Below are 25,449 nucleotides of genomic sequence, written 5' to 3' on the forward strand. Positions count from 1 at the left end.
TGGATTACAGTCTAACTTAAATTATTTGTTTCTTAAATTCCTGAATTCTTAAATTCTTAAATTCCTGAATTCTTAAATTCTGAAATTCGGAAATTCTGAATTTCTTAAATTCTTAAATTCTTAACTTTTTAAATTCTTGAATTCTTAAATTCTTAAATTCTTAAATTCTTAAATTCTTAAATTCTTAAATTCTTAAATTCTTAAATTCTTAAATTCTTAAATTTTTAAATTCTTAAATTCTTAAATTCTTAAATTCTTAAATTCTTAAATTCTTAAATTCTTAAATTCTTAAATTCTTAAATTCTTAAATTCTTAAATTCTTAAATTCTTAAATTCTTAAATTCTTAAATTCTTAAATTCTTAAATTCTTAAATTCTTAAATTCTTAAATTCTTAAATTCTTAAATTCTTAAATTCTTAAATTCTTAAATTCTTAAATTCTTAAATTCTTAAATTCTTAAATTCTTAAATTCTTAAATTCTTAAATTCTTAAATTCTTAAATTCTTAAATTCTTAAATTCTTAAATTCTTAAATTCTTAAATTCTTAAATTCTTAAATTCTTAAATTCTTAAATTCTTAAATTCTTAAATTCTTAAATTCTTAAATTCTTAAATTCTTAAATTCTTAAATTCTTAAATTCTTAAATTCTTAAATTCTTAAATTCTTAAATTCTTAAATTCTTAAATTCTTAAATTCTTAAATTCTTAAATTCTTAAATTCATAAATGCTTTAATTCTTGAATTCTTTGATATTTTTAAAATTTTAAATCTGGGTATGATTTGAAATTCTAGATTTTTATTTAGAATTTTAAATTTTTTGGATTATAATTTTGAATTTGAAGGATTTTGAATGTATGAATTATTAAATAATATTTTTTTAATTTTTAATTATTAGAATTTTAAAGCTTTGAATTTGTTATTTTTAAATTTTGTTTTGTATATATATTTCTTTTTATTTTCTTAACCATAGATTTTTTTAGTTTTAATATTTGTATTTTTGAATCTGTGTGTTTATGGATTTTCTCTTTGGTTTACTTCTTTTCAAGCAAAATACAAAATCCTTCCTTTTAATTTCAAGATTCTGCTTTTTGAGATTCGGCATCAAGAGGCAATTCGGAATTTTCAATATTATAATATCGATTACAAAATTATTGATACATTTATGACTTTCAGTTGCAATAAAATAAACAAATTCTGAATATTAAAGTTTTTTCACTAGAACTTTTGCAAACAAACATTGCGCGAAGGAACGTCACGCGAAGAAACGGCTTTCCTTGGCCGTTTCTTGGGTGTTTTTTATATGGAGTTTTGCGTTCCTTCCAAGCTGCATATCAGCGTTTAGTGTTGTCATAAGATTGTTCAAAATGCATGTTAAAAAAAAGTTTTTTACAAAAAATATACCGTACAGATAATGGTACAGATATTCGCCATGCTTGGTGCAGATAAGGCAGATTTTTGGACCCTCTGATACAGATGAGCATGTGGTAACACTGTCTTCGCGTGACATTTTGAAAATTTTTCTGTCAGTCGTTCTCGGATCTTCGTCGCGTGTTGTTGCGTCGCGCTGGTGCGCCTGTTCGTCATCAAATAATTTTATCAGCAGCAAAGAGAAAAAAATATTTTCATTTTCCCTTTCTCCCACTCTGCCGAATCTGGTCTTTTTTTTCCAGTGACTGGCGCGCACTTTCTTTCCACACTGAATTCATCTATTTTACAATTGCAAATCGCCCAGTCCCAGTGGCCAGCAAAAGCTTTTGCGTTTTGAAAAACGGAAAAAAAAATCGACGACAACGACGGAGTTCCAGCTTGTAGGGGGCAGAAGTGGTCGCAGTTGAAGAGCGCAGGGAGGTGGGAGGAAAAATGTCAATAAAGTAAATGCCCTGACGACGACGACGACGACGGCGGCCCAGGTCGAGTGCATGCAAATTATCCAAAGTCAGTTGTGCTAGGCCCAGAAGGGAAGGCTCTAGAAGATTAAGTGGATTTAATTGTTGGCTGTGTGCAGTAAAGAGGCCCGTGTGAGTGCGTGTCCGGAACTTGGTTCCCGTGTTACCTGTGAGAGCGTTCGAGAATCTGTTAAAAGTTACTGGAAGAATTTGGAGCAAACTCCAGTTTCTAAAGAGATTGCAATTCCAAAAGTCACCTAGACTATTGTAATTACAAAAAGGTTCCGCCCCTTCTAGGCTAGTCTAGTTTTACGACGTGGCCCAAGTTGCAAGCAACGGCTAGAGAAAAAGAGCCCTCCACACACAACACAAAATTAAAAACGCGTTTTTACGTAATATCAGCTGCTGGCCCCCCAAGAGTCATTCAAACAGCGAGCGTCACTAACCAGCAGTCAAAGTCGCGTCCGTGAAGATTGTTTCTTGCGGCCCAGAGCTAGAGCTAGCGTCCGCGATCCACTTCATAAAGCAGCAAGCATCCACGACGACGACGACGACGACCACCACCTGAAGCAGTTACTAAAACTGAGCTAAGCAAAGACACACAAACGCACGAACGATGTCGATCGAGGAACGATTCAATGCCGCCGTCAACGTGATCCGCGGGCTGCCGAAGAATGGTGAGTGATTGGAGGAGGAATAAAATCTATTTTAATTCACTGATAACAGAAATTCAAAAACAAATTCGGTATCTTATCAGGATTTGTTTTTGTTTTGAGGCAGTGTACCGACTGGAGTGTGGATTAAAACCACCTCCCCCACAAGATTAGCGTGGTACACTTACGATGGAACGACCTCTTCTGTTTGTTATCAGGTGCGGGTCAGTGGTACATCTTAAATAAAGGGATTGCCGTTTTTTGTACAGAACTGTTATAACTGGCCACATTTTCCAGAAACGATATTTGGCACTTGGCCATTAAAAACTTCAAATAATATTGCTCCCTCACAAAAATAATATCGAAAAAAATAGAAAGAAAAATAACTAAGTTTTTAATGTTTTTTAAAAATGCTTGAATGACACTTTCAAGCTTAAAAAACAAATTTCAATGAAAATAGTCGTAACTTCTGGTAAAAATCACGAATTCTTGGTTTTACAAATTGAACGGTGTTAGATGAAACGAATTATTAAAACCGTCCATGTTCTCATTTATGTCTCATATGCAATAGCTAAAAAAATGAAAAATATTTGCAAAACTTTAAAAAGATTTTATTTGAAAAAATAATTAAATTTCCAGCAAAAAATAGATGTTCCACAATCGAAAAAAAATTAAAGGTCACTTTTTAAAAGCAAAATCGAACTTGCAATCAAAAAGTACTTTACAACCTTTTCGTTTTTTTGCATTTAAAAAATTATTCTTGAAAAAAATGCAACTCTGAACATTTTTTAGGCTGACCAAATTTCCTCTAATTTTCTCTTTGCAAAAAGCGCCAATTTAAAACTTGGTCTAAACTATGAAATTAGGAAAATTATCTGTTTGTAGACCTTTTTAAAAGTAAACCATGATTTTAAAATTTTAGAATTATTTTTATTGAAGAGATCACAAAATTTTACAAAAGTTTAATTTTTTCACATTGCAAATCGGATCAATAGTTTCCGAGATATCGCCACTTGAAAATTACACGATTTTTACAAAAATATCTTCTCCTAAACCAGAATTTAATTTTAATTTTGAAATGTTATATAAAAATATCGAGATTTTTTTTTATTCCACGTACCTATTTTTCCCGAAACAACTTTGCCGAAGACACCAAATCGATCAGAAAATCCCATCTCAAGATATAAAACTTCATACATTTGCTTATCCATTTTGTATGATCAGCCCAGGTAAAGCATGGAAAAAGTTTCATTCGAAATAAAAAAAAATTACAAAAAAGTCGATTTGCGAAATCGTAGAGAATGACTGGAAAAAAAAAACTGGAGCTGAGTTTTTTTTTTTTTAAATTTATTTATGTGCTCCATCTTTTATTTAAACTTTAACAGAAATTCGAAAACTGGAAAAAAAAATTTATGAATTTTAAAATGTAAAAAAAACTCTATATCAAAACTCAACGATATCTCCTCCGAACTTGGGTACTGAATAGTGGTTCGCAAAACGGCCTCAATTTTGAACTGTCAAAGTAGAGCCAATTTGCTGTTCGCCAAAAGTAGAGAGTATTGTTATCGATCATTAAAAATTGTTTTTTTTGCAAGTAGAATAAATGTTAAGAAAGTTGAAGCGAGATCTTCATTTTTTTTTTAAAATTATGAATGGAAGTTGTTTATGGAGTTGATGCGGTTGTATCCATCCAGAAGCTGTCTTTATTGTTTGATTCTGTTTGAAAACCTGGTTTAGTGAAAATCTTCTCTGTTTGTTGGATCAGCTTCGCCAGGATTAGCGATGTTTTTTTCGCTGGACCAGGAAGAGCTGCAGGATTCCAAAATCAGTCAGTTCGTCGTCACCCGTAAAAGATAAAAATCTCTTCTAACACATCGATCACATACTACTGATTATAAAACAGCTCATTTACCAGTAAGAAAAAAGTCATGCTTGTGCTTGAACAGCCTCTTACTTTGCAGATGTAAACAAAGTGGGATCATTCAAAAATCACGTTACGCATTCTCTCTATTCATCACCCAGCTCCGAACCACCCTTTATTTAACTGAAAAGCTATATGTACAAAGTCTGCATTGAACCTTAAAATTTTTATTATACAATTTTATTTACAATTTTTTTTATTTTTTTTTTCTATATTTTTGAACTTTTGAATTTTAAAATCTTTTAATTTTTTCCTTTAAAAAACACGAACAAACCCACTGTAGTGCATGCGAACACACATTTCCAAGTAGGTATATTTTGTTCGTTGAGCAACTGCAGCTCAAAACTGAAATTTTTCGGCCAATTTTTACTCGACCTTCTCCGATATCAATAAACCTTTGTAGACATGTTATCCTAGGCTCATAAAAGCCAGTTTCGTGTGTACGGAGCCGTTTTTTGTTTGTTTGTAGAGCCTTGAAACAACGGCGAACAATTCACCAATTAGAAAAATGTTGTGGTTTGACCTAGGGTTTGACCCATTTTTGCCTTCCTCACCTCTAACTGAGGAAAGGCTTTAAAATCACTTCACGTATACAGCAACATCGGCTTGAAATTAAAATCTGATGGAAATATTTTGTTGGAACATGGAAATTATATCAAATTTTGATGAAATTTATGAATTAATGAGAATAAAGTCCTAAAGTCCTATGTATAATTTTATATATAACGGTAAAAACACGAGTAAAAACCATTTCTGACTAGATCACTTTTTTCTCATTTTATAGCAGAAAAAAAATGCCAAGACAACATTTTTTCGATGGATTAACTATGTTCCCTTTGGCACGAGCTGTCAAGTAGAACCTTTTCTGTGAAGAAGGGCCGCGAAGTTTTTTTTTTTCAAATAGGTTTCAAAATCCATTTTAAATCCTTTGCGATCGTAATTTAAGCATAATTTTATGTACAACAGTTAAAAACACGCGTAAAAACCATTTCTGATCACTTTTTGTTATTTTAAAGTAAACAAAAGTTGACAAGACAACCTTTTTTCGATTGATCAACTATGGTCCACTTGGAAAAAAACTGTCAAACTTTTCTGTCAAGAATAACCGCGAGGTTAATTTTTCAAAATTGATTTAAACATCCATTTTAAACTCTTTGTGGTCGTACGAAAGGCCATTTTACTCAGAAAAATAAGCTTTATCGTTGTGAACAATAATTTCAGAAATCTAAGCTCAATTTTAGGACCCAATTTTATCCAGAAATTTTGGAGAAAGTCACCTTTAATGCTACCAAATTGGGTATATCTCTGCTTATATTGAACCAAAATTGATACTTTTTGTGGAGCTTGTTGTTGAAAACTGTTTACTTCACTCTGATTGGAGGCCAGTATGTAATTTAGGGTCTCTTGAAGCATATTCATAAGAAATTTTATGGATATGAACATAAGCTAATCGATTTTCATATTTTTTTTTCTACAGAAAAAAATCTATAAAAATTCTAAAGGTTTAAAATCTGCCTTCCTTACTGCGAACTAATGCATAGTTGTCTCATATGCATAGGGCTAGTGATTTTTCGCGATTTCGCGGAATTTTAATGATCAGTTAGAAATTACTTTTCAAGGAGGTATTACACTATGGGAAACAAACAAACAAACTCTCACTTTTTTACAGTTTGCCTGCATTTTTTGCAGAAACGTCATCCTGCATATATTTTGCTTTGTTTGCGAGTTTGGTAAACTGTCAAACACGAAAAAGGGCGAGTTTGTTTTTTTATTAACCGTAGTCTAATACCTCCTTCAGTCTATTATAACATTCTTTTTGAATTCAACTTCATTTTAAATAAAATAAGTTTCATATTACGTGGTGAAAATTGTAGAAAGATTAGTTTTTTTTTTTGCAGTTCAGGCCGTTGCAAATATTTTTCAAAGTTTATGTCGCCCCCTTTAAAAATTGGTTCAAAAAATCAGGAGGCATTTTTTTTCCTAAAACTGAAAAACAACTCAACTCAAAACCATCTGAAGCGCCTTTTTCTGCATTGATAATCATTATTCAGTTTATGTAGGCTTGTTTAAAAATAATTTGAACAATGTTCAGCACCGCAAAAACTTTTTTTTCTCACAATATAAAATTTTCGTCAATAATGCATATTCAAAGAAAAATCATTTTTCATTCAAATGTTGAAATCGTGGCCTGCATTTTTATTTTTTTTTACTTTTATTTATGTCATTTACGGGCCAAAAAGAACAAATTTAATGCACTTTTGATCAGAATTTCTATTTTGCGAGACCATTTCTCATCATTTTTTTTTTTTTTTGCACACACATTCACACGCAAGATGAGAGCTTAACTGCTTAACGAAAGTCGCCATCAACATCTTTTCACTTGCGCTAACGTTTTCAAAGTGCTTAAGATATGAAATTGCTTCCAGCTGCCGGCAACATGTTCTTTTGCACATTAGTTAGTCACTCACTTGAAAAATAATCCCGAAACATGTAAATAGTTAGCAAGCGCCATCAAGAAAACAAACGCGCCGAGTCTTTTGACGTCTATACCCATTCCAATCGAAGGCCGAAGAAACCCGAGCGAGAGGCGAAGGCAAATAAAGAACAAAGAGTTCTATGGGCCAGTGATGCCAGGAAACTTTCTGTATAACTGCTACCTTTCGTGAGTGTTTCGTCACAAATGGCAGCACTGGAAGAAAAAAGAACTAGGTTGAAAATTGAAAAAAATGGGCGTGGCCCATTGCATTCTCGTCAGATTAGGATACACTAGGGAAATATATATTTTTAAATGCTTGTCAATAATTTCATAATTTGCTATTATAATATTTTTATATTTAATTTCAGGCTTAAAATCCCAACTAAGTAAACTAGTCCAAGATCCCCCTTCGGCCACGGTTGCCAAACAAGTCTCGTTTCAAGGTCACGCAACTTTTTTTTTCGGACTCGAAGCAATCAAGAAGAGGCGCAATAACAAAAAATTAAGCGCCGCCATGAATATGAGCGGAACCTTCCTGAATAATTGAGAGCGCTGGCTGGGTACAGAAACAAAAACAAACCACCTCAAGAAACTGGTTTTTGGCGGACCGGCATAAGTGCATGAGATTCAACTAGTGTTGTTATTGCTGGTTGGTTGACTAACCGGCTGTTCCCTAAGAGTGCATAAATTATTCACAGCTAGTTTAGTTCGGTCTATTAGGTAATGCAGTCGTTACAGGGTAACTGACCTGTGGTTAATACTCTCCGATGTTACTAACTTTGGAAATTTTACTGAGGAACTAGTACTTTCAAGCTTTAGGCTCCATAACAGAGATAATTACCCTAGCCTCTAGTGGAGGTAGAGAGCCACTTTGTGATACACCGCACCGGGTGTTGCGTGGAATATCACTTTTATACGAAACTTGGTACCACTAATAGTCCCCCTTCCTAACCCCCCCTCCCTTAATATCTAATAATGATTGGCCTTTTGTGAACGCGCGCGGGGTGAGAGAATTCCCACCATCTAAGTCGCACGCCGGAGCCGTCATTAGGTTACTGATGCCGTTTGAAAGTCTGACCTTGGTTCTTTTTTTTTGCTTTTTGCCTGACTGCTCATCGAAACCGGTAAAGTGAAACATTAGTCAATTTTGTTTTTCGCTTTGCTTTTAGTTTTTATTCAGATCAAATTGGTTTTGTCCAGGGTTGTTACGGATGGCGCGGATCTGGCGCGGATTTGGTGGCTAATTTTGCTCAGGCGCGGATTTCGCGCGGATAGCAATTTTGATAAACAAAATAACTGCGGACGATAGAATTTCTTTCCATTTACAAAGGAAAATATTATTAGGAATTAAATAAATTCAATCTTTTTCGTTGAGTGCAAAAACATCAATTTCTAAAAAGTTGTTAATGAAAAAAAATTTCTTCTAAAAATTATTGATTTTTTTTCTTAATACGAAGCATCGAAATAATCTTCAAGGAGCGATTTTTTTAAATGTATCGAGATTTGTTATATAAATTTAACATAACATTACAACTCATTATTTTTAAAACATCTGCTTAACAATTCATATTAGTAACAATTTTATTAAAATCAAAATAACAAAATTCGAAAAATAACAGAATTTCAAAAATTTGAAGCTACGAAACTTTTTAGATTTTCTAAGTTTTTTTCTATATAAAAATTGAAATTTTTAAATTTTTGGTTTATTGAAAAAATGAAAAATTCTGTTGCCACTCTGATTCAGGTAGAATTTATTCTACTCCCAATTATCACAAAATGACGAAATTCACTTAGCAATCTGATAAAAAAAAACTCCGTCTAAAAGCGAAATGTAATGGTAACATTTAAAAAAAAAAGAGTTCTGGAATTCAACAATTTGAAATTTCAGAATTTATATATTTAAATAATAAATAAAATAGAATTCATAATTTGAAAAAAAAACGTCAAAAGTACGAATTATTAAATTGAAAAATTGCGAAAATTTTACAATTGATTTTTTTTTTATTTTTTTTTTTAAAGTGCTGAAGTTATGAAATTATGAAATTAATAAATTATAAAGTTATTAAGTTATTAAGTTATTAAGTTATTAAGTTATTAAATTATTAAATTATTAAATTATTTAATTATTTAATTATTAAATTATTAAATCATTAAATTATTAAATTATTAAATTAGTAAATTATTAAATTTTTAAATTATTAAATTATTAAATTATTAAATTATTAAATTATTAAATTCTTAAATTATTAAATTATTAAATTATTAAAATATTATTATTAAATTATTAAATTCTTAAATTATTAAATTATTAAATTTTTAAATTATTAAATTATTAAATTATTAAATTATTAAATTATTAAATTGTTAAAATATTAAAATATTAAATTATTAAATTATTAAATTATTAAATTATTAAATTCCTAAATTATTAAATTATTAAATTATTAAATTCTTAAATTATTAAATTATTAAATTATTAAATTATTAAATTATTAAATTATTAAATTATTAAATTATTAAATTATTAAATTATTAAATTATTAAATTATTAAATTATGAAATTATTAAAATATTAAATTATTAAATTATTAAATTATTAAATTATTAAATTATTAAATTCCTAAATTACTAAATTATTAAATTATTAAATTCTTAAATTATTAAATTATTAAATTATTAAATTATTAAATTATTAAATTATTAAATTATTAAATTATTAAATTATTAAATTATTAAATTATTAAATTATTAAATTATTAAATTATATTATTAAATTATTAAATTATTAAATTATTAAATTATTAAATTATTAAATTATTAAATTATTAAATTATTAAATTATTAAATTATTAAATTATTAAATTATTAAATTATTAAATTATAAAATTATTAAATTTTTAATTATTAAATTATTAAATTATTAAATTATTAAATTATTAAATTATTAAATTCCTAAATTATTAAATTATTAAATTCTTAAATTATTAAATTATTAAATTATTAAATTATTAAATTATTAAATTATTAAATTATTAAATTATTAAATTATTAAATTATTAAATTATTAAATTATTAAATTATTAAATTATTAAATTATTGAATTCTCAAATTATTAAATTATTGAATAATTAAATTAATAAATTAATAAATTATTAAATTATTAATTACTTTTTTGCCATTTTCGTAGTTCAGATTATTTTCGGAGTCATATTAATGTCGAATCTTCTAAAAAAAAAAATTAAACGAGCAAAAACAAAAAGTTAGAGTGGAAACTTCCGCCAAGCTTCAAATCATGCCATTAACGAGTGATAAATTTTGCAAATTTTAAAATGCTCTGTCGTCCCCGAAAAAGATTTGCGAAAAACCCGTTTTTGACTGCACGGGGTTCACCGCCCAAGCCAAGGTTGCCCAACTGGTTGAATCCACCGGCCAAGAGATATTAAAAGTTGTTTTTGCATTAGGAGGCTTATGAGATACACTCGTACGTTCGTTCGTTCGTTTTTTTTTCGTAGGAATGTCACGACGAGGCACAACTTCTTCCAGTTGGGGAGGCTACGTGCCTGCAACTGACTTGCTAAAGTTTACTTTTGCTACTAGAGGGATTTAGTGTGTAGGTATTAGCTAACCTTATGATTATATGTCCACAGTTGTGTTGGGCAGGGGGGAATGCACATTTTTCAGCATTCGTTTCTCGCCGTTTCCGGTTGGCTGGAGACGGATGAAATCGATATGGTAGGACAACTTTTTAGCCGGATTTTTTGCAATTCAAAAATGTTGAATAAATTAGCATTGATTAAATGGGGTAGCAAAAACAAATTTCGGCATTCCTATTCTATCAGAGCTGAAAACAAAAATACCGGAAGAATGTTAGAAAGACTTGCTTGCCTTCAAAAGTGCAACAAATTTGAATACCAGTTGAAGAAACTCATTTTGTAATTGTTTGCAGGATGTTCCAAAGCTGCCGATATTTTATATATTTGATTTGCTAAAATATCGCCAAAACGAAGCACATCCTAGATGACGAATTCACCAAAAGAAGAACCAATAAAATAAGAGAAATTAAATTTAGTAGATTTACTCGAGTCACTAAGCACCCGCTGTATCTTTTGAAGGATGTTTTTGATCGATTTGGTGTCTTCGGCAAAGTTGTAGGTATGGATATGGACTACACTGAAAAAAAAATGATACAGGGTAAAAAAAATTTTGGTGATTTTTTATTTAACTTTTTGTCACTAAAACTTGATTTGCATAAAAACATTATTTTTTTATTTTTTATGTGTTTTAGAGAACATCAAATGTCAATTTTTCAGAATTTTCCAGGTTGTGCAAAAAATCTTTGAGCGAGTTATGAATTTTTGAATCAATACTGGTTTTTTCAAAACATCGAAAAGTTGGTCGCAAAAGTTTTGAAACTTCATTTTTCGACGTAAAATCAAATTTGCAATCAAAAAGTACATAAGTGAAATTTTGATAAACTGCACCGTTTTCAAGTTAAATTCATTTTTAGGTGACTTTTTTGAAGATAGTTTTAATTTTTTTAAATTAATGCACATGTTTGCCCACCTTTGAAAAAAAATTTTTTTTTGAAAGTCTAAGAAAATTTTCTATATTTTGGTTTTTTTGAACTCTGTTGATTCGACCCTTAGTTGCTGTGATATTGCCATGCAAAGGTTTAAAAACAGGAAAATTTATGTTTTCTAAGTCCCACCCAAACAACACACCATTTTCTAATGTCGATATCTCAGAAACTAATTGCCCGATTTTCAATGTTAAAATATGAAACATTCGTGAAATTTTCCGATTTTTTCGAAAAAAAAAATATTTTCAGAATTTTTAAACCAATAGTAACATTTTAAAAGGGTTAAACATTCAATATTATGCAACAAAGTTCAAAACAGAGTTCAAAAAAGCAAAATATAGATAATTTTCTTATATTTTCAAAAAAAAATTGTTTTTTCAAAGGTGGGCAAACATGTGCATTCATTTAAAAAAATTAAAACTATCTTCAAAAAAGTCACCTAAAAATGGATTTAACTTGAAAACGGTGCACTTTATCAAAATTTCCCTAGAGTACTTTTTGATTGCAAATTTGATTTTACATCGAAAAATTAAGTTGAAATTTTTTTGCGACCAATTTTTCGATTTTTTGAAAAAATCAGTATTGATTCAAAAATTCAAAACTCGCTCAAAGATTTTTTGCACAACCTGGAAATTTCTGAAAAGTTGGCATTTAATGTTCTCTAAAAAAAAATTAAAATAGTGCTTTTTTGCAAATTAAGTTGCAGTGGTGAAATCACCAATTTTTTTTACCGTGTATCATTTTTTTCAGTGTAGTCCATATTCATACCTACAACTTTGCTGAAGACACCAAATCGATCAAACAATTCCGTCAAAAGATACAGATTTTGAATTTTCATACATCATTTTTGTATAGCCATCTGCCAAATTTGTATGGAAAATTATATGGACAAATGATGCAAAATGGCTTCTTTGGGCATACCGAAGGCACTAAAAAAGTTTCAGTCGGATTAAATAAAAAAATACAAAAATTAAAATTTAAGAAAAATACCGATTTCGTAGAGAATTGCTTTTCTTTAAATTGAATTTTATATAGAAGAAGCGAAAATTTCATAAACAAACTAAATTTTGAAATAACCAAAAAGTATTTTTTTTAGAGATTTTCCCTTCTAAAAGTTGAAATTAAAATAAAAGAAGGGAAAATTTCATAACATCTCATTTGTCAAATATTTAAAGAAAGAAAAAAATTACATCCAGTAGGTTGTATATTAAAGAAGAGAAAATTGCATAAAAAAACAATAATTGGAAAATATTGAAAAAAAAAACAAACTGCACAGCTTTTGAATGATTTTGCCTTCTTTAAGTTTTAAAATAAAAGAAGAGAAAATTGCTTTAAAAACATATTACTTTTCTTTAGAGAAGAGCAAAATGCAAATACATTCTTTAGGTTGAATTTTTAAAATGAGGGAAAAGGGAAAACATGAGCATGAGCATGAGCATGAGAGACCACCCATGGTTATCCTTCTCCGTTGCTGAACAGAACCGTAATATCCGTTCAACACTACTGATCATAGGCTTCGACTATCAAGTGGTATTTCCCTTATCAACAGCATGTATGAATGCGCTGAAAAGATAAAACATCATGATTTTCAGAATAAGAAAACGAAACTATTGGCACTACGCCCCCCGGGGCATGGCCTTCCTCTAACGTGGGATTTCTGCTCCAGCGCCTCTGACGAGACAGGAGAAACCGGGACCGACGTTTTACTTCACCATCCGATAGAAGCTCAGTGGATAAGGCGGGAATCGAACCCGCGTCTCATAGCATCATCGGGATCGGCAGCCGAAGCCGCTACCCCTGCGCCACGAGACCCGCTCAGAATAAGATCAGTTGCGAATAGGTAACAGTCATTGGCCACTAACGGCGCCCGCCATGTCAGTTTGTAGATCTCGATTTTAAGGGACGGGAATGTTAGTTAGCGCAGGTTGCTACTAGGGCAGCTGATTTACTCTGTGCTTACACCCCACAAGCGCCAGGAACCTGAAAATTGGTTAGTAGGATAGGGTGTTTGGTCAGGATTCATCATAGATGATGATGATGCGACCCAAAATCATAGTGTTTGTTGAAAGGTATTATATTTTATTCTCAAGGCAAACAATCGGTTGCTGCGGATGAGACATTTCCCGTTTAACTGTTGTTAAATTTTTAATGAAATGGTTTAAACTTAGACAGCCGGCTGTGGAAAGATAAAACCAAATAATATTTATTTATAAAATGAGGTGTTAAACGCAATGCTGCAATGATAGCATAGTCTGATTTTTAATTATATAATCATTTAGTTCATGAATTTGTTACGGAATAGACGCGACGAACTCAATCATCAAGTGCCTTCCGATCTTCTTTCTGTTAGCTAGATAAGGTATTGATTTTCGTTGCCTCTCGAGCTACGATGCTATGGAGAGGGCTTAACACACAAACAACCGACGTCGAGCCCTCCGAGCTACGGAGCTATGGGAAGGTCTTTTCAACACAAAAAAGACTCGAGCACCACACGACGTTCTTGATGAATCAAAATAATTTTGTTACGCGATAAACCTAGCGAACTCGGATCGTTTTTATCGAAAACTATATCACAATTCACGACAAAAATGCGAAACAAAAGGCACACACAAAAAAAACACTTTTCACCCCGAATATTTTTTTTACGACCACGCGCTCCCTTTGCCAATTATGCACTCTTAAAATGAGGGAAAAGGGAAAAATAGTATAAAATATTTATTGGAAAATATTTTAAGACTGGAAAAACTAACATCACTTTATAAGGTTGAATTTGAAATAAAAGAAGGCAAAATTTAACACAAAAAAAAATCAGTAAGGTATTGAAAAGGAGAAAAATCTTAATATTATAAAAAGAAACTTTTTTTTATAAATTTATGAAAAAATGCATTTTAAAACTTTTTTAAGAAATGTTCAAAAAAGGGAAAAAACTACATCTATTGGGAGAAAATGACAAAGACACTTGATTTCTTGAAGAAAAAAAATCATCTTTATAAGTAAAATTATCTGTTTAGTTAGAAAATAGGAAAAAAAATCTATGCATTATTATTCTTTACAAAAAAATAAATACTTTATACTTTATGAAAAACAAATACAAAAAAAAAGCTAGAAATAATTATGCCAATCGTCCTAGATGGCTTTTGAACGAGTTATACCAAACGTCCATTATGCCAAATGTCCATTAGGCCAAACGTCCCTGATGTCTTGGACCAATTATGCCAAACGTCCTTCCTGAAAACCCGTTTTGCCAAACGTCCATTATGCCAAATGGGGTACACCCCTTTTAAACGACTAAATGAAACTGTACAAGTTTCAATACCAAGCTGTAGGCCCTGAAAGTGAACCGAGTGGGCCACTTCCGGACAAAATTCGTTCAGCCAAAGCCGAGAAAATCATGTGCATATTTTTGATCAACATCCCACCACACACACAGACATTTGTTCAGAATTTGATTCTGAGTCGATAAGTGTAAATGAAGGTGGGTCTAGGAGGTCAAATTAAAAAGTTCATTTTCCAAGAGATTCTATAGCCTTTCCTCAGTGAGGAAGGCAAAAACGGGAAAAATCGAAGTCCCAGTCGGCGTGCCTTCCGATATGTGGTGCTATGACCGGAGCTTATTTAATTGATTATCTGTATTCTATTCACAGCATTTTTTAATTTATTTTTTTCAAACAACAAATCGAGATAACAGCTGAATCTAAGCTTTCAATATATTTAAATCTAAATTTTTGCATGTCAGAGTATTTTGTTTCCTTCCTTTTTTTTTCGCAAATTAAGTGCCAACCTTCAACGGTCAAGTGCAGTTTACCTGTCCTGGTTTGTTTTGTACACACATATTCCGTTTTTTTTGCTTACTTTTTGCTTTATTTTCGTACGAACACACGTGGGGCTGGTGAATTATTAAGTGCCCCCCTTGGACGACGACGACCGGTTGGTAGCGGCGCAGCTCAATTAAACTTCTACCTTCGTTTACCGGCGTGCGTCTGGGTTGACCTTAAGACTTTTGTGTTGCGTCATTCCTCATGCTCGGCAAACACTTATCAATTTGGCTGGATTTGCGACTTTTATTAAATTTAACACAATGAGTCGAATTTAAGTTTTCGCTGCACCGTTCCAACAATTGGCAAATTTGTGGATAATGGATAATCTCGACATGGGAAGGTGGCGCTGATGATCTTTACAGTCAATCAATTGCGCAACCGAATGACTAATATTTGTGTTTTGTTTCTCAACCCGTTTCAGGCCCGTACCAGCCGAGCAACGAGATGCTCCTGACTTTCTACTCGCTTTTCAAGCAAGCGACCGAAGGAAAGTGCAACGCGGGCCGGCCGGCACTCTGGAACGTCGTCAACAGGTGAGAACTGGTGCCGCTTGCTTGAGAGACGTCAGGTGCTATACTTTGGGCTTGCGTCAACATCTTTGTTTTTGTTTATTTTAATTTTTGCAGAGCCAAATGGGACGCCTGGAACCGGCTCGGGGACATGCCCAAGGAGGCGGCCATGCAAAAGTACGTCGATGAGCTGAAAAAGGTAAGAGCGAACGTTACTTGTTTGTACACTCACAGGAAAGAAATTCTCCAACTTCTGTCAGAAAAACGTTTCTTAATCCACCATTAGGTGGGTGGTGCCTTCCTAACATTTACAAAGTAAAAATGAAAATAAGTTTATGAAAAAAAATATATATCTGATACAGACTTTTCCAGAAAACATGCAGACTCTCATTTGAAGCAATATGGCAACCGGGCGTTTCGCATCTGGTGCGACTCTCGCACGTAAACAAAAAGACCCGGCCTTTTGAGGTTATGCAAAAAATCACCCTTTTTTGTATGTACAAAAATCTTTTTCTTGGCATAACTTTTTAAATACTTTACAAAACAAAATAAAATTGAATAGGGTCTTAGGGGACCCCAAAACGAATAGAATAAGGCGGATCCGGCTTAAATCGGTTCAGTCAGTTCTGAGATAATCGTGTGGAAAAAAAATCGTGTCTACACCAGGGATGCCACATGATTTTTTTAAATGTCTGTGAAAAAGTCTGTGTATGTCTGTGTCTTTGTCTAAAATTCAAATAAATCAGTTTACAGTCATAGAAATCTATCAAAAATTGTGTTTTTAAGCATTTGATGGCTAACGAAATAAGTTTCGATTGATATTTTAACAAAATAACAAATTAATGAAGTTTTTAAAAAGTCTGTGAACCTTAAAAAATGTCTGACACGAGCTCAAATGTCTGTGAAACACAGACAAATCTGTGTAGCTGGCATCCCTGGTCTACACACATCCCCACAGACATTTGTTCAGAATTTGATTCTGAGTCGATAGGTATACGTGAAGGTATATCTAGGAGGTGTATTTAAGAAGTTCATTTTTCGAGTGATTTTATAGCCTAGCCTCAGTGAGGTGAGGAAGGCAAAAACGATAAAAAAGGCCAGAGATATGGTGCTTGCGTGATTAGCATATACCTAATGGAGGCAAAGATTCGCAATCTCAATCATTTTGAAAAAGGATTTCTTGTTGAAAAAAAAAATGAAAAACTAACATTGTTTATCAAAATCACTAATTAATACAGGGTGGCCACTCAAGTGGGGAAATCGGGAAACTCGGAAAAAAGTCGGGAATTCGCAAAAATCCGCAGAAAATCGGGATAAAGTCGGGAATTTATGATTTTTTGTCAAAAAGTCGGGAAAAGTTGGGAATTTTAGGCATACTTGTTTGAAAATTATTTTTCAACTCTTGAATAATTTTGTTTTTTTTTTTTCAATTTTCCAATTGAATACACTGAATTCTGCTTTAGTAACTTACTTTAAATTTAAGGTTCTTTCCACTATTTCAATATATTTGAGTACAGGGGCGCCGACTCTGGGGGCACGGTACTTTTGCCCCCTAAAATTTGGCTGGGGGCAGCCCATACATTGTGCCCCCAGAAATTTTGGAAGAAAAATATTCTTATATCAAATATATAAAAGGAAATAATTGAAAATAATATCTAAAACTAAAATGGAACATTGTTTGTACGCACGGATAGAATTCTTGTAAGTTTTGAAAGAAATCGTTTACAGTTTTCTGGATTTAGATGCTTTTTTTTAAATCGACAACGTTTTATCTATACCAATGTGCTCTCTAGGAAAATCAGTAAGCTTAGAACAAGAGCACAGAGGCATCGGTGAATGATTTGAGAGATGTCGTCAACATAGATTTTACGGATTTGCTCATAAGATTTCTATCTGTGCATGTTGTTCCAAAAACAAAACCAAGGTACTTTTCTCATAGCACTTCATCTACAATCAAACTTACGCAAACTCTTGCGAAAACAATCATCAAGTTTTCAAACGCAGCATTCTAAAATTCTAAAATTCTAAGGTTTTATAATTCTAAAATTCTAAAATTCTTAAATACTTAAATTTTTAAAAAATATTTGTTGTCAAAAGCATTATTTTAAAATTTTCGATTTATTTAAACATTGAATTTTATTGTTATTTCTGAATTACTGATTGTTTAAATTTCTGATTTCCTGCTTTTGATTTCTTAACATTTTCAAGCCATGAGTTTATTTAACCCTAGAATTTTTATACTATTATTTATTTTATGTTGGAATATTGAATTTTGTGTTTTTTTCTAAATTGCAGATTTGAAAAATGTATGTTTTTTTAAATGTGTTTTTTTTTATTTCAGAAGATCTAAATTTTGGCTTTTTACTTTTATTTTTAGAGTATTTGTATTGTTGAATTTCTAAATATCTGATTATTTTTTATTATTGACTGTTACTTCTAGAAAATAAGTGACAATATGCCTATGAGAAGGAATTCGCCTTTCAAACATATAAAAAAAACCCCTAATTAACATTCTTAATCACGTTTTAATAAATTATTATTTTCTAAAAAAAAATAATTCCGGATGAAAAAAAATCGTATCACATCGTAAAAAAATTATCAAAATTCGTGATATACAAGAAACATTAACATCTAATCGCCACTCTTACTTATCGATTTCGGAAAACAACCGTGCCCCCCCCCAACATTTTGGACTAGTCGGCGCCCCTGTTTGAGTATGTCAAAGCTGTTTAAGACATTCAAAATCTTAATGAATATTGCATGCCTTTGACACAGATTTTCATAATACTTTTTATGAATCCAATGATCTCTATTCATAATTAATGTTTTATCAAACAAGAGGTAAAGTTAATGAAAAAATAATATAAAAAATAGAGCCTAATGGCCAGCTTAGATTTATGACATGCAATTAGATTTATGAGTGTGCAATGTTTTTTTTTGTAAATATTTTTAATTGTTTTACTAAATTCATTATGTAAGTTATAATATGTTTTTTTTTTTCAAATATTGCCCTTGAACTTTTTTTTAGAGTATGGAAAAATTACCTACTATAGAAAAAGCTTGATTTTGAGTTTTCGGAAAACTTAAATATCGAATAGAATCCAAAATTGAAAAACTTTTTTACGTTTTGAAACCATGAAAAAAATATTGAAATTGCAAAAAAATAATCCAAGAAATTTTGAGTTTGTTGTAAAATTGTTTTAAAAATTTGTCTCTTCAAACATTTTGCTTAAAATAAGTGGGAAAACCCAAATCATATCAAACTGAATTTTCATAGAAAATAAAAAAAAAGAGTTAAATACTGGCCACTAGATAAATTAATATTGTGAATACAAAGACCACAACCAAACCACAAATTAATATTGATTAAATAATTCAATATCAAAAATCAGAAATTTTTAGTTCAGTTATCTTTATCTTTTTCATTTCCAGTTGAAACGAAGTATCAAAAGTATACGTTTGCCAATTTAAAAAAATACCATGAATGTCATAGGTATTGTTGATCTTTCGATTATATTACTAGTTGTTTTTGTGTCTACGCTGAATCATAATAATGAATTTCCATTTTTGAAGTATTTTTTTATTTGTTGTTCAGTTTCTGGATTTACAAAAATTGCCAATTTTAAAACATTTAGAATTTTTTTCTCGGTGATTTGTATTGACTTTTCTTATAGAAAGTGTTCTGTTTGAAATCATTCTTTAGATAAGAAATGCCTATTATTTAAGTATACTGAAAAAGTCGGGAATTTGAAAATGGGCTTTGAGTGGTCACCCTGCTAATAGTTTACCCGAGGATTTACCATATGACGCAATTAAAAAGTCGACAAGATTTTAAATTTTAATTTTAAAGAATTTTTTTGAACAGTTCCACATCATTTAGGCTGGTACAAATATTTTAAAAGTTTTGTCACCCCCTTCAAAATTGGCCCGAAAAATCAGGGGCAAAAAAATATTTTACAATAAACTTCAAAATTTCAATGATAATTCAAGTGCAACCAGCTGAAATCAAATTAAAATACATTCTTCTGCGTTTTAAATCATTTTTAGCATGTTTGGGTTTATTAAAAAATCTTAAGATTTTTGAAAATTTTCGATGCAAAATCTTTTTTCGATACAATTTTTGTTTTTGTCAGATCTTAGATTTTTTGAAAACTAATGATTGCAAAACAACTGAACAAGTGTAAAATGCATTTAAAAAAATTTTCATTTAAATGTGTAGACTATGGCTTGTTATTTAAATTTTCATATTTTTATTTTTTGCCCCCTTGACCTCGGCCAGGGCCGAGGACAAAAACTTTTTTAAATATTTGCATCGGCCTTATTATATGTTCAATATAAAGGCTAGTACGCAGCTCAGAACTAGCGCAAAAATCTATATTAAAAAAAAATAAAAATGAGGTCATGAAAAGAAAAGTTTCTTCTTGACAGCTCGTTCCAAGGGGACCATAGTTGATCCATCGAAAAAATGTTGTCTTGTCAATAATATTTTCTGCGTTAAAAAGAAAAAAAAAGTGATCAGAAATGGTTTTTAATCGTGTTTTTTACCTTTGTACATAAAAAATTACATAAGGCTTTAGTACCCAATTCCTGAACACTGTTTATTTTTTTCAAAAGGACGCAATCTTGCATGAAAGCGCCAAAACTTCTAATGTAAAGCTGAAAAATGCCTAAATTATTTATTAAACAAAATATTTGGAAATTTCAAAAATTCAAAAAAATAATAAATTCAAAACGTGTGCAGGGTTGTTACGGACGGCGTGGATATGCTGTTTTTTTTGGTCAAATTCTTACTGTATTAGTTTCTTGTATGTTTGTCGCGTTTTTTTTTAACTTGGCGCGGATTGGGTTTTGGGTCGGTGCGGATCTGGAGCGGATCTTTTTTTCGACTTTCCCGTAACAACCCTGCATTTTGTGCGATATAAGTTGACGACCAAAGTAACCTCATTGGGAAACTTAACATTTTATGTTATTATGAAAAATCGACTGGTCAAACTCAACTCATTTGTATTCGCTATAATTAATATACATAGAATTATTTATTCCTTAAATTAAAATGTTTTAAAGTTTTTATGTTCGACATTTTAGTTTTTTTATTTCTTTATTAATTGTTTTTGAATATTCTAAATTTTAGAATCATACATTGTAGATTTTTAGAACTTTTTAGAGTGCTTGCATTTTAAATTTTTAATTTTAGAATGAAAGAATTTTTGATCTGTAGTTTTTTTTTATTTTTAGATTTTAGAAGTATGGAATTTTTTTGTTAAATTTCAAAACAGGCAAAATTTTGTATAGATTCTAGATTTCACTAAATTCTGCAAATTAAAAAAAAAAATCTGATTTTCAATATTTGCAATACGATATCAAACGACGAACCGAGCCACGTAGCCTAGTGGTAACGCTTCCGACTCGTAAGCGGTAGATCGGGGTTCAATTCCCGGCTCGTACCAACACAACTGGTGATCTTTTCTTTTCTGGCTTCGATTGCTTAGTAAATGGTAAGTAGTGTATCATCACAAGCTGGACCTTATCATGGCACCTTAGGAAAGCCGACGGTATTTTGTGAAAATGTTGGTACTCTATACTAAAATCTTTAAAGTATTGAAAATCTACACCAATTTTTTTACCCATATTGCAAATTATGAAAATTTCAGTATTTTTTAAAATACGGTATTCTGTGCAAAACAAAATTCTCCAAAGAGTTATATATGTATACACCAATTTGAATCTTTGAATACCCAAATTGAAAATTATAATAAAACAGAGCATTTAAAAATATTTTTTATGATTTTCTTTACATATTCATCCGTTATTAAAAATATGTTTCATTAGCAGCAATTAAAATCTAAGATACTCATGTAATAATAAACTTATTTTAATAAATAAATTTAAACGAGTTATCGTTGGTTGGATAACCTTGTCGTTATCGCCAGATGACAACATTATTGGCGATAACCTTATAAGATATATCTGTTAACAACGTTGACAGATCCTTAAATTATACAGTAACTTAACGGTAAGGTCTTTCGATTACCCATCAAAAGACGGATCAAATGATTTCATTCAAGTACTCATTAGTATTGACAGGGTTGCCAGATTCTCATGTTTTTCAATGGATAAAACCCCTTTGTAATTATTTTCTTTTTAATTCCCCCTCTTCCCCTCTCAGATCGTGGAAACCATGTCGTACACGGACAACGTGGCCAACTTCCTCGAGTACGGCTCCGGCAACGGCAACGACTCCTCGGACAGCGGCGTCAGCCTGAACGACCTGGAAATGGTCGCACCGGAAGCGATCCAGAAGGTGCGCTCCCGGCCCAACTCCCCGATCGCTTCGCGGGACACGAGTCCGGCGCGGGCCTCACCGGTTCCTCCCTCGTTGCAACAGCAGCCGGCGGCCCCACTGGTCAACGGATTCCACGCCAAACCGCTCACAAATGGGTACCATCACTACGCGAACGGCGGCAGCGGAACGCAGTCGGACTTGAGCGACGACGAGTACATCGACACGGTTGAGGACTCGGAGACGGAGTCCACGTTCCGGCCGATCGTGGCGAACCACGTGTCGCGTAGTCGCGCCGTCGTCCAGAACGGTGGTTCGTTGGGTTCGGCTTCCGAACAGTTCCACAGCTTGGGATCCGTCTCGTCGTCGTTGTCGATGGGCGGAAATCCGGAAGTGGCGGCCCAGTTGGCACGGGCCATTGATCGACTCAACGCCAGCGTCCAGCAGGTCAACCAGCGGATCAACGTGGTCGAACAGTCGGTGGCCAGTTTGAGGGCGGCGGCGGACCAGAACCAGGTGGCGACGGTTAAGCAGGCCTTGCGGAAGAACAACAACTATCCGCCCTGGTGGCCGTTTGAGGAAATTTCACCCCGGCTGTTGGCGCTCGTCATTCTGTGGCCGCTGGTCGTGGGCCGGATGACGGCCTGGCTGCAGCAGCGAAGGAAATGAGATGAAACTCCCCATTTTATTGGTGTTTATTGTGAGGACAATTTTTGGGTTTTAATTTAATCAAGGAGGAAGTCGGGAGGGGTGTACATATTTCTCTACCGTATTTTTGTTTTTTAGGTTTAGCTCGACGGAAGGTGTCTGATTGCTTTTTAGAATTTTGAGGAAAAGAGCACGCAAAAGTAGTTAAGCATTCGAGTAGATTTTATGTTTTTGTTCTAGGAAGTAGGGCTGCCCAGCAAAGTGCAATTTATGTTCTTTTTACAGACAAAACGATCGAAATGGAATTTTGATTTTTCTGTTGTATATTTTTATTACCATAATGCTACAAATGATTTCCATGTTACCACGACACAAAATAAAAATATTCTGTTTTTGGTGTTTTGATTTATTATTTAGTTTTCTTAAGTGAACAAAAGTTCTATAAAAAAAAAAGCTGTATTCTTGAGGTGTTTTGAACAAACTACAACACAATTCCAATACCTTACTAGGGCAGCGAATGACCGAAAGGTTAAAGCTGCCGGAAATAAAGTAATTAACAACAACAACAATACCTTACTAGTAGACAAATATACAATTTTCACACTACTCCAGTTAACTAATCATTTTAAACGTGTTCTGATTCGAAAGAAAGCCTTTTTCTCAGGAGTTGTGTTTAAGCCGAAACTAGGAAAGATGGCAAGAAAAATTGTCTCAGTTTTCCCAAAACAAGTTTTCATCCCCTATTTGCATTGCCATTTTGCATTATTAGTCTTCCCATTAAAGTCTCCATACAAAGGAGAATGGGCAAATTTGGTCCACGAACGGGACCAACTTTTTTCGAAAGATCTCGGCGAGACATGAAAAAAAGTCTTCTGGACTAACTCTCTAAACCCCGGGGTTCAAAAGTTACATGCTGTTGAAGTTTGAGCATTTTTGGTTAAAATGTACAAAAAATCGATTTTTTGCTGTTTCTAAAATCATTTATAAAATCTCTGTTTCATTATGGATTTCGATTTTCTTGACTTCATTCGACGCGTATCAGCAAAAACTATGAGTTCTGATATGTCTTAGCATGATTGAAACATGATTTCTCTTGTTTTTATCCGTTTGAACCATTTGTGCAAGAGGCATCCCATAGAAACAAGTCGAAACTTCAAGGTTTTGAAACCGGATCCGACCCAGACTGCTTCAGTGAGTATGGAAGGCTTCAGTGCAATGTTGTAACAACTTATTGGGATGGTCTGAGTCATCCGAGAACACCTTGGAGTTAAGACCGGTGAGTCTACCGCCGTAACAAGCAAGATGTCGGCGGTTTTGACCACGGATCATACCCGCATGGCTTCAGTGAGTATGGTAGACTACTATGCCGATTTGTTGGAGTGTCCTGGGTTCTCCTAAGACTCCCTGGAGTTAAGATCTGTGGGTCTACTACCGTAACAAGCAAAATGTCGACCGGTTTTGACAACGGAACATACCCGCATAGCTTCAGTGAGTGCGGTAGACTACTTTGCTAATGTGTTAGGATGTCTTGGGTCATCCAAGGACTCCCTGGAGTTATGATCTGTGGAGCTACAGCCGTAACAAGCAAGAGGTCGTCGGTTTTGACCCCGGAACATACACGCATAGCTTCAGACAGTTTGGTAGACTGCTTTGTTAATGTCTTGGGATGTCTTTGGTCATCCTAGGACTCCCTGGAGTTTAGATATTTGGGTCACTGTAACAAGAAAAAGGTTGATGATTTTTAACCGCGCATCATAACCGCAAAGATTCAGTGAGTATGGCAGACTGTATTGCTGTTATATTGGGATGTTCTTGACCATTCCAGGGAGTCCTTGTAACAGCCGTAGACCCACAAATCATAACTCCAGGGAGTCCTTGGATGACCCAAGACATCCTAACACATTAGCAAAGTAGTCTACCGCACTCACTGAAGCTATGCGGGTATGTTCCGTTGTCAAAACCGGTCGACATTTTGCTTGTTACGGTAGTAGACCCACAGATCTTAACTCCAGGGAGTCTTAGGAGAACCCAGGACACTCCAACAAATCGGCATAGTAGTCTACCATACTCACTGAAGCCATGCGGGTATGATCCGTGGTCAAAAACCGCCGACATCTTGCTTGTTACGGCGGTAGACTCACCGGTCTTAACTCCAAGGTGTTCTCGGATGACTCAGACCATCCCAATAAGTTGTTACAACATTGCACTGAAGCCTTCCATACTCACTGAAGCAGTCTGGGTCGGATCCGGTTTCAAAACCTTGAAGTTTCGACTTGTTTCTATGGGATGCCTCTTGCACAAATGGTTCAAACGGATAAAAACAAGAGAAATCATGTTTCAATCATGCTGAGACATATCAGAACTCATAGTTTTTGCTGATACGCGTCGAATGAAGTCAAGAAAATCGAAATCCATAATGAAACAGAGATTTTATAAATGATTTTAGAAACAGCAAAAATCGATTTTTGTACATTTTAACCAAAAATGCTCAAACTTCAACAGCATGTAACTTTTGAACCCCGGGGTTTAGAGAGTTGGTCCAGAAGACTTTTTTTCATGTCTCGGCGAGATCTTTCGAACAAAGTTGGTCCCGTTCGTGTACATCCTTGGACCAGCTCCCATACAAATTTGCCCATTCTCCTTTGCGAAAAAAGGGTATAACAAATTCAATAAAATTTAG

The 25,449-nt window shown here is 32.8% G+C and overlaps 1 protein-coding gene and 1 long non-coding RNA gene across 2 annotated transcripts; one reads left to right on the plus strand and one right to left on the minus strand.

The window, feature by feature from the left end:
• The first annotated feature begins 1,514 nt into the window (after nt 1-1,514).
• LOC6046531 (acyl-CoA-binding domain-containing protein 5) lies at nt 1,515-23,385 on the plus strand. Its single transcript, XM_001863671.2, has 4 exons — nt 1,515-2,562; nt 15,754-15,865; nt 15,959-16,040; nt 22,008-23,385. The coding sequence occupies exons 1-4, from the start codon at nt 2,502-2,504 to the stop codon at nt 22,788-22,790; spliced, it is 1,038 nt and encodes a 345-aa protein (XP_001863706.1). The 5' UTR covers nt 1,515-2,501; the 3' UTR covers nt 22,791-23,385.
• On the minus strand, nt 23,169-23,493 carry LOC119771260. Its single transcript, XR_005279124.1, has 2 exons — nt 23,342-23,493; nt 23,169-23,270 (listed from the first exon to the last, which is right to left on the minus strand). It is a non-coding gene; the product is annotated as an uncharacterized LOC119771260 (long non-coding RNA).
• Nucleotides 23,494-25,449: the final 1,956 nt, after the last annotated feature.

The sequence above is a fragment of the Culex quinquefasciatus genome, chromosome 1 (assembly GCF_015732765.1).
Source record: "Culex quinquefasciatus strain JHB chromosome 1, VPISU_Cqui_1.0_pri_paternal, whole genome shotgun sequence".
Lineage (NCBI taxonomy): Eukaryota > Metazoa > Arthropoda > Insecta > Diptera > Culicidae > Culex > Culex quinquefasciatus.

Excerpts from the sequence above, each read along its gene's own strand:
- LOC6046531 (XM_001863671.2), top strand. The coding sequence starts at position 2,502 with ATGTCGATCGAGGAACGATTCAATGCCGCCGTCAACGTGATCCGCGGG. Across the intron at positions 2,563-15,753 it reads CCGCGGGCTGCCGAAGAATG|GCCCGTACCAGCCGAGCAAC; the intron begins GTGAGTGATTGG and ends AACCCGTTTCAG. Across the intron at positions 15,866-15,958 it reads CTCTGGAACGTCGTCAACAG|AGCCAAATGGGACGCCTGGA; the intron begins GTGAGAACTGGT and ends TAATTTTTGCAG.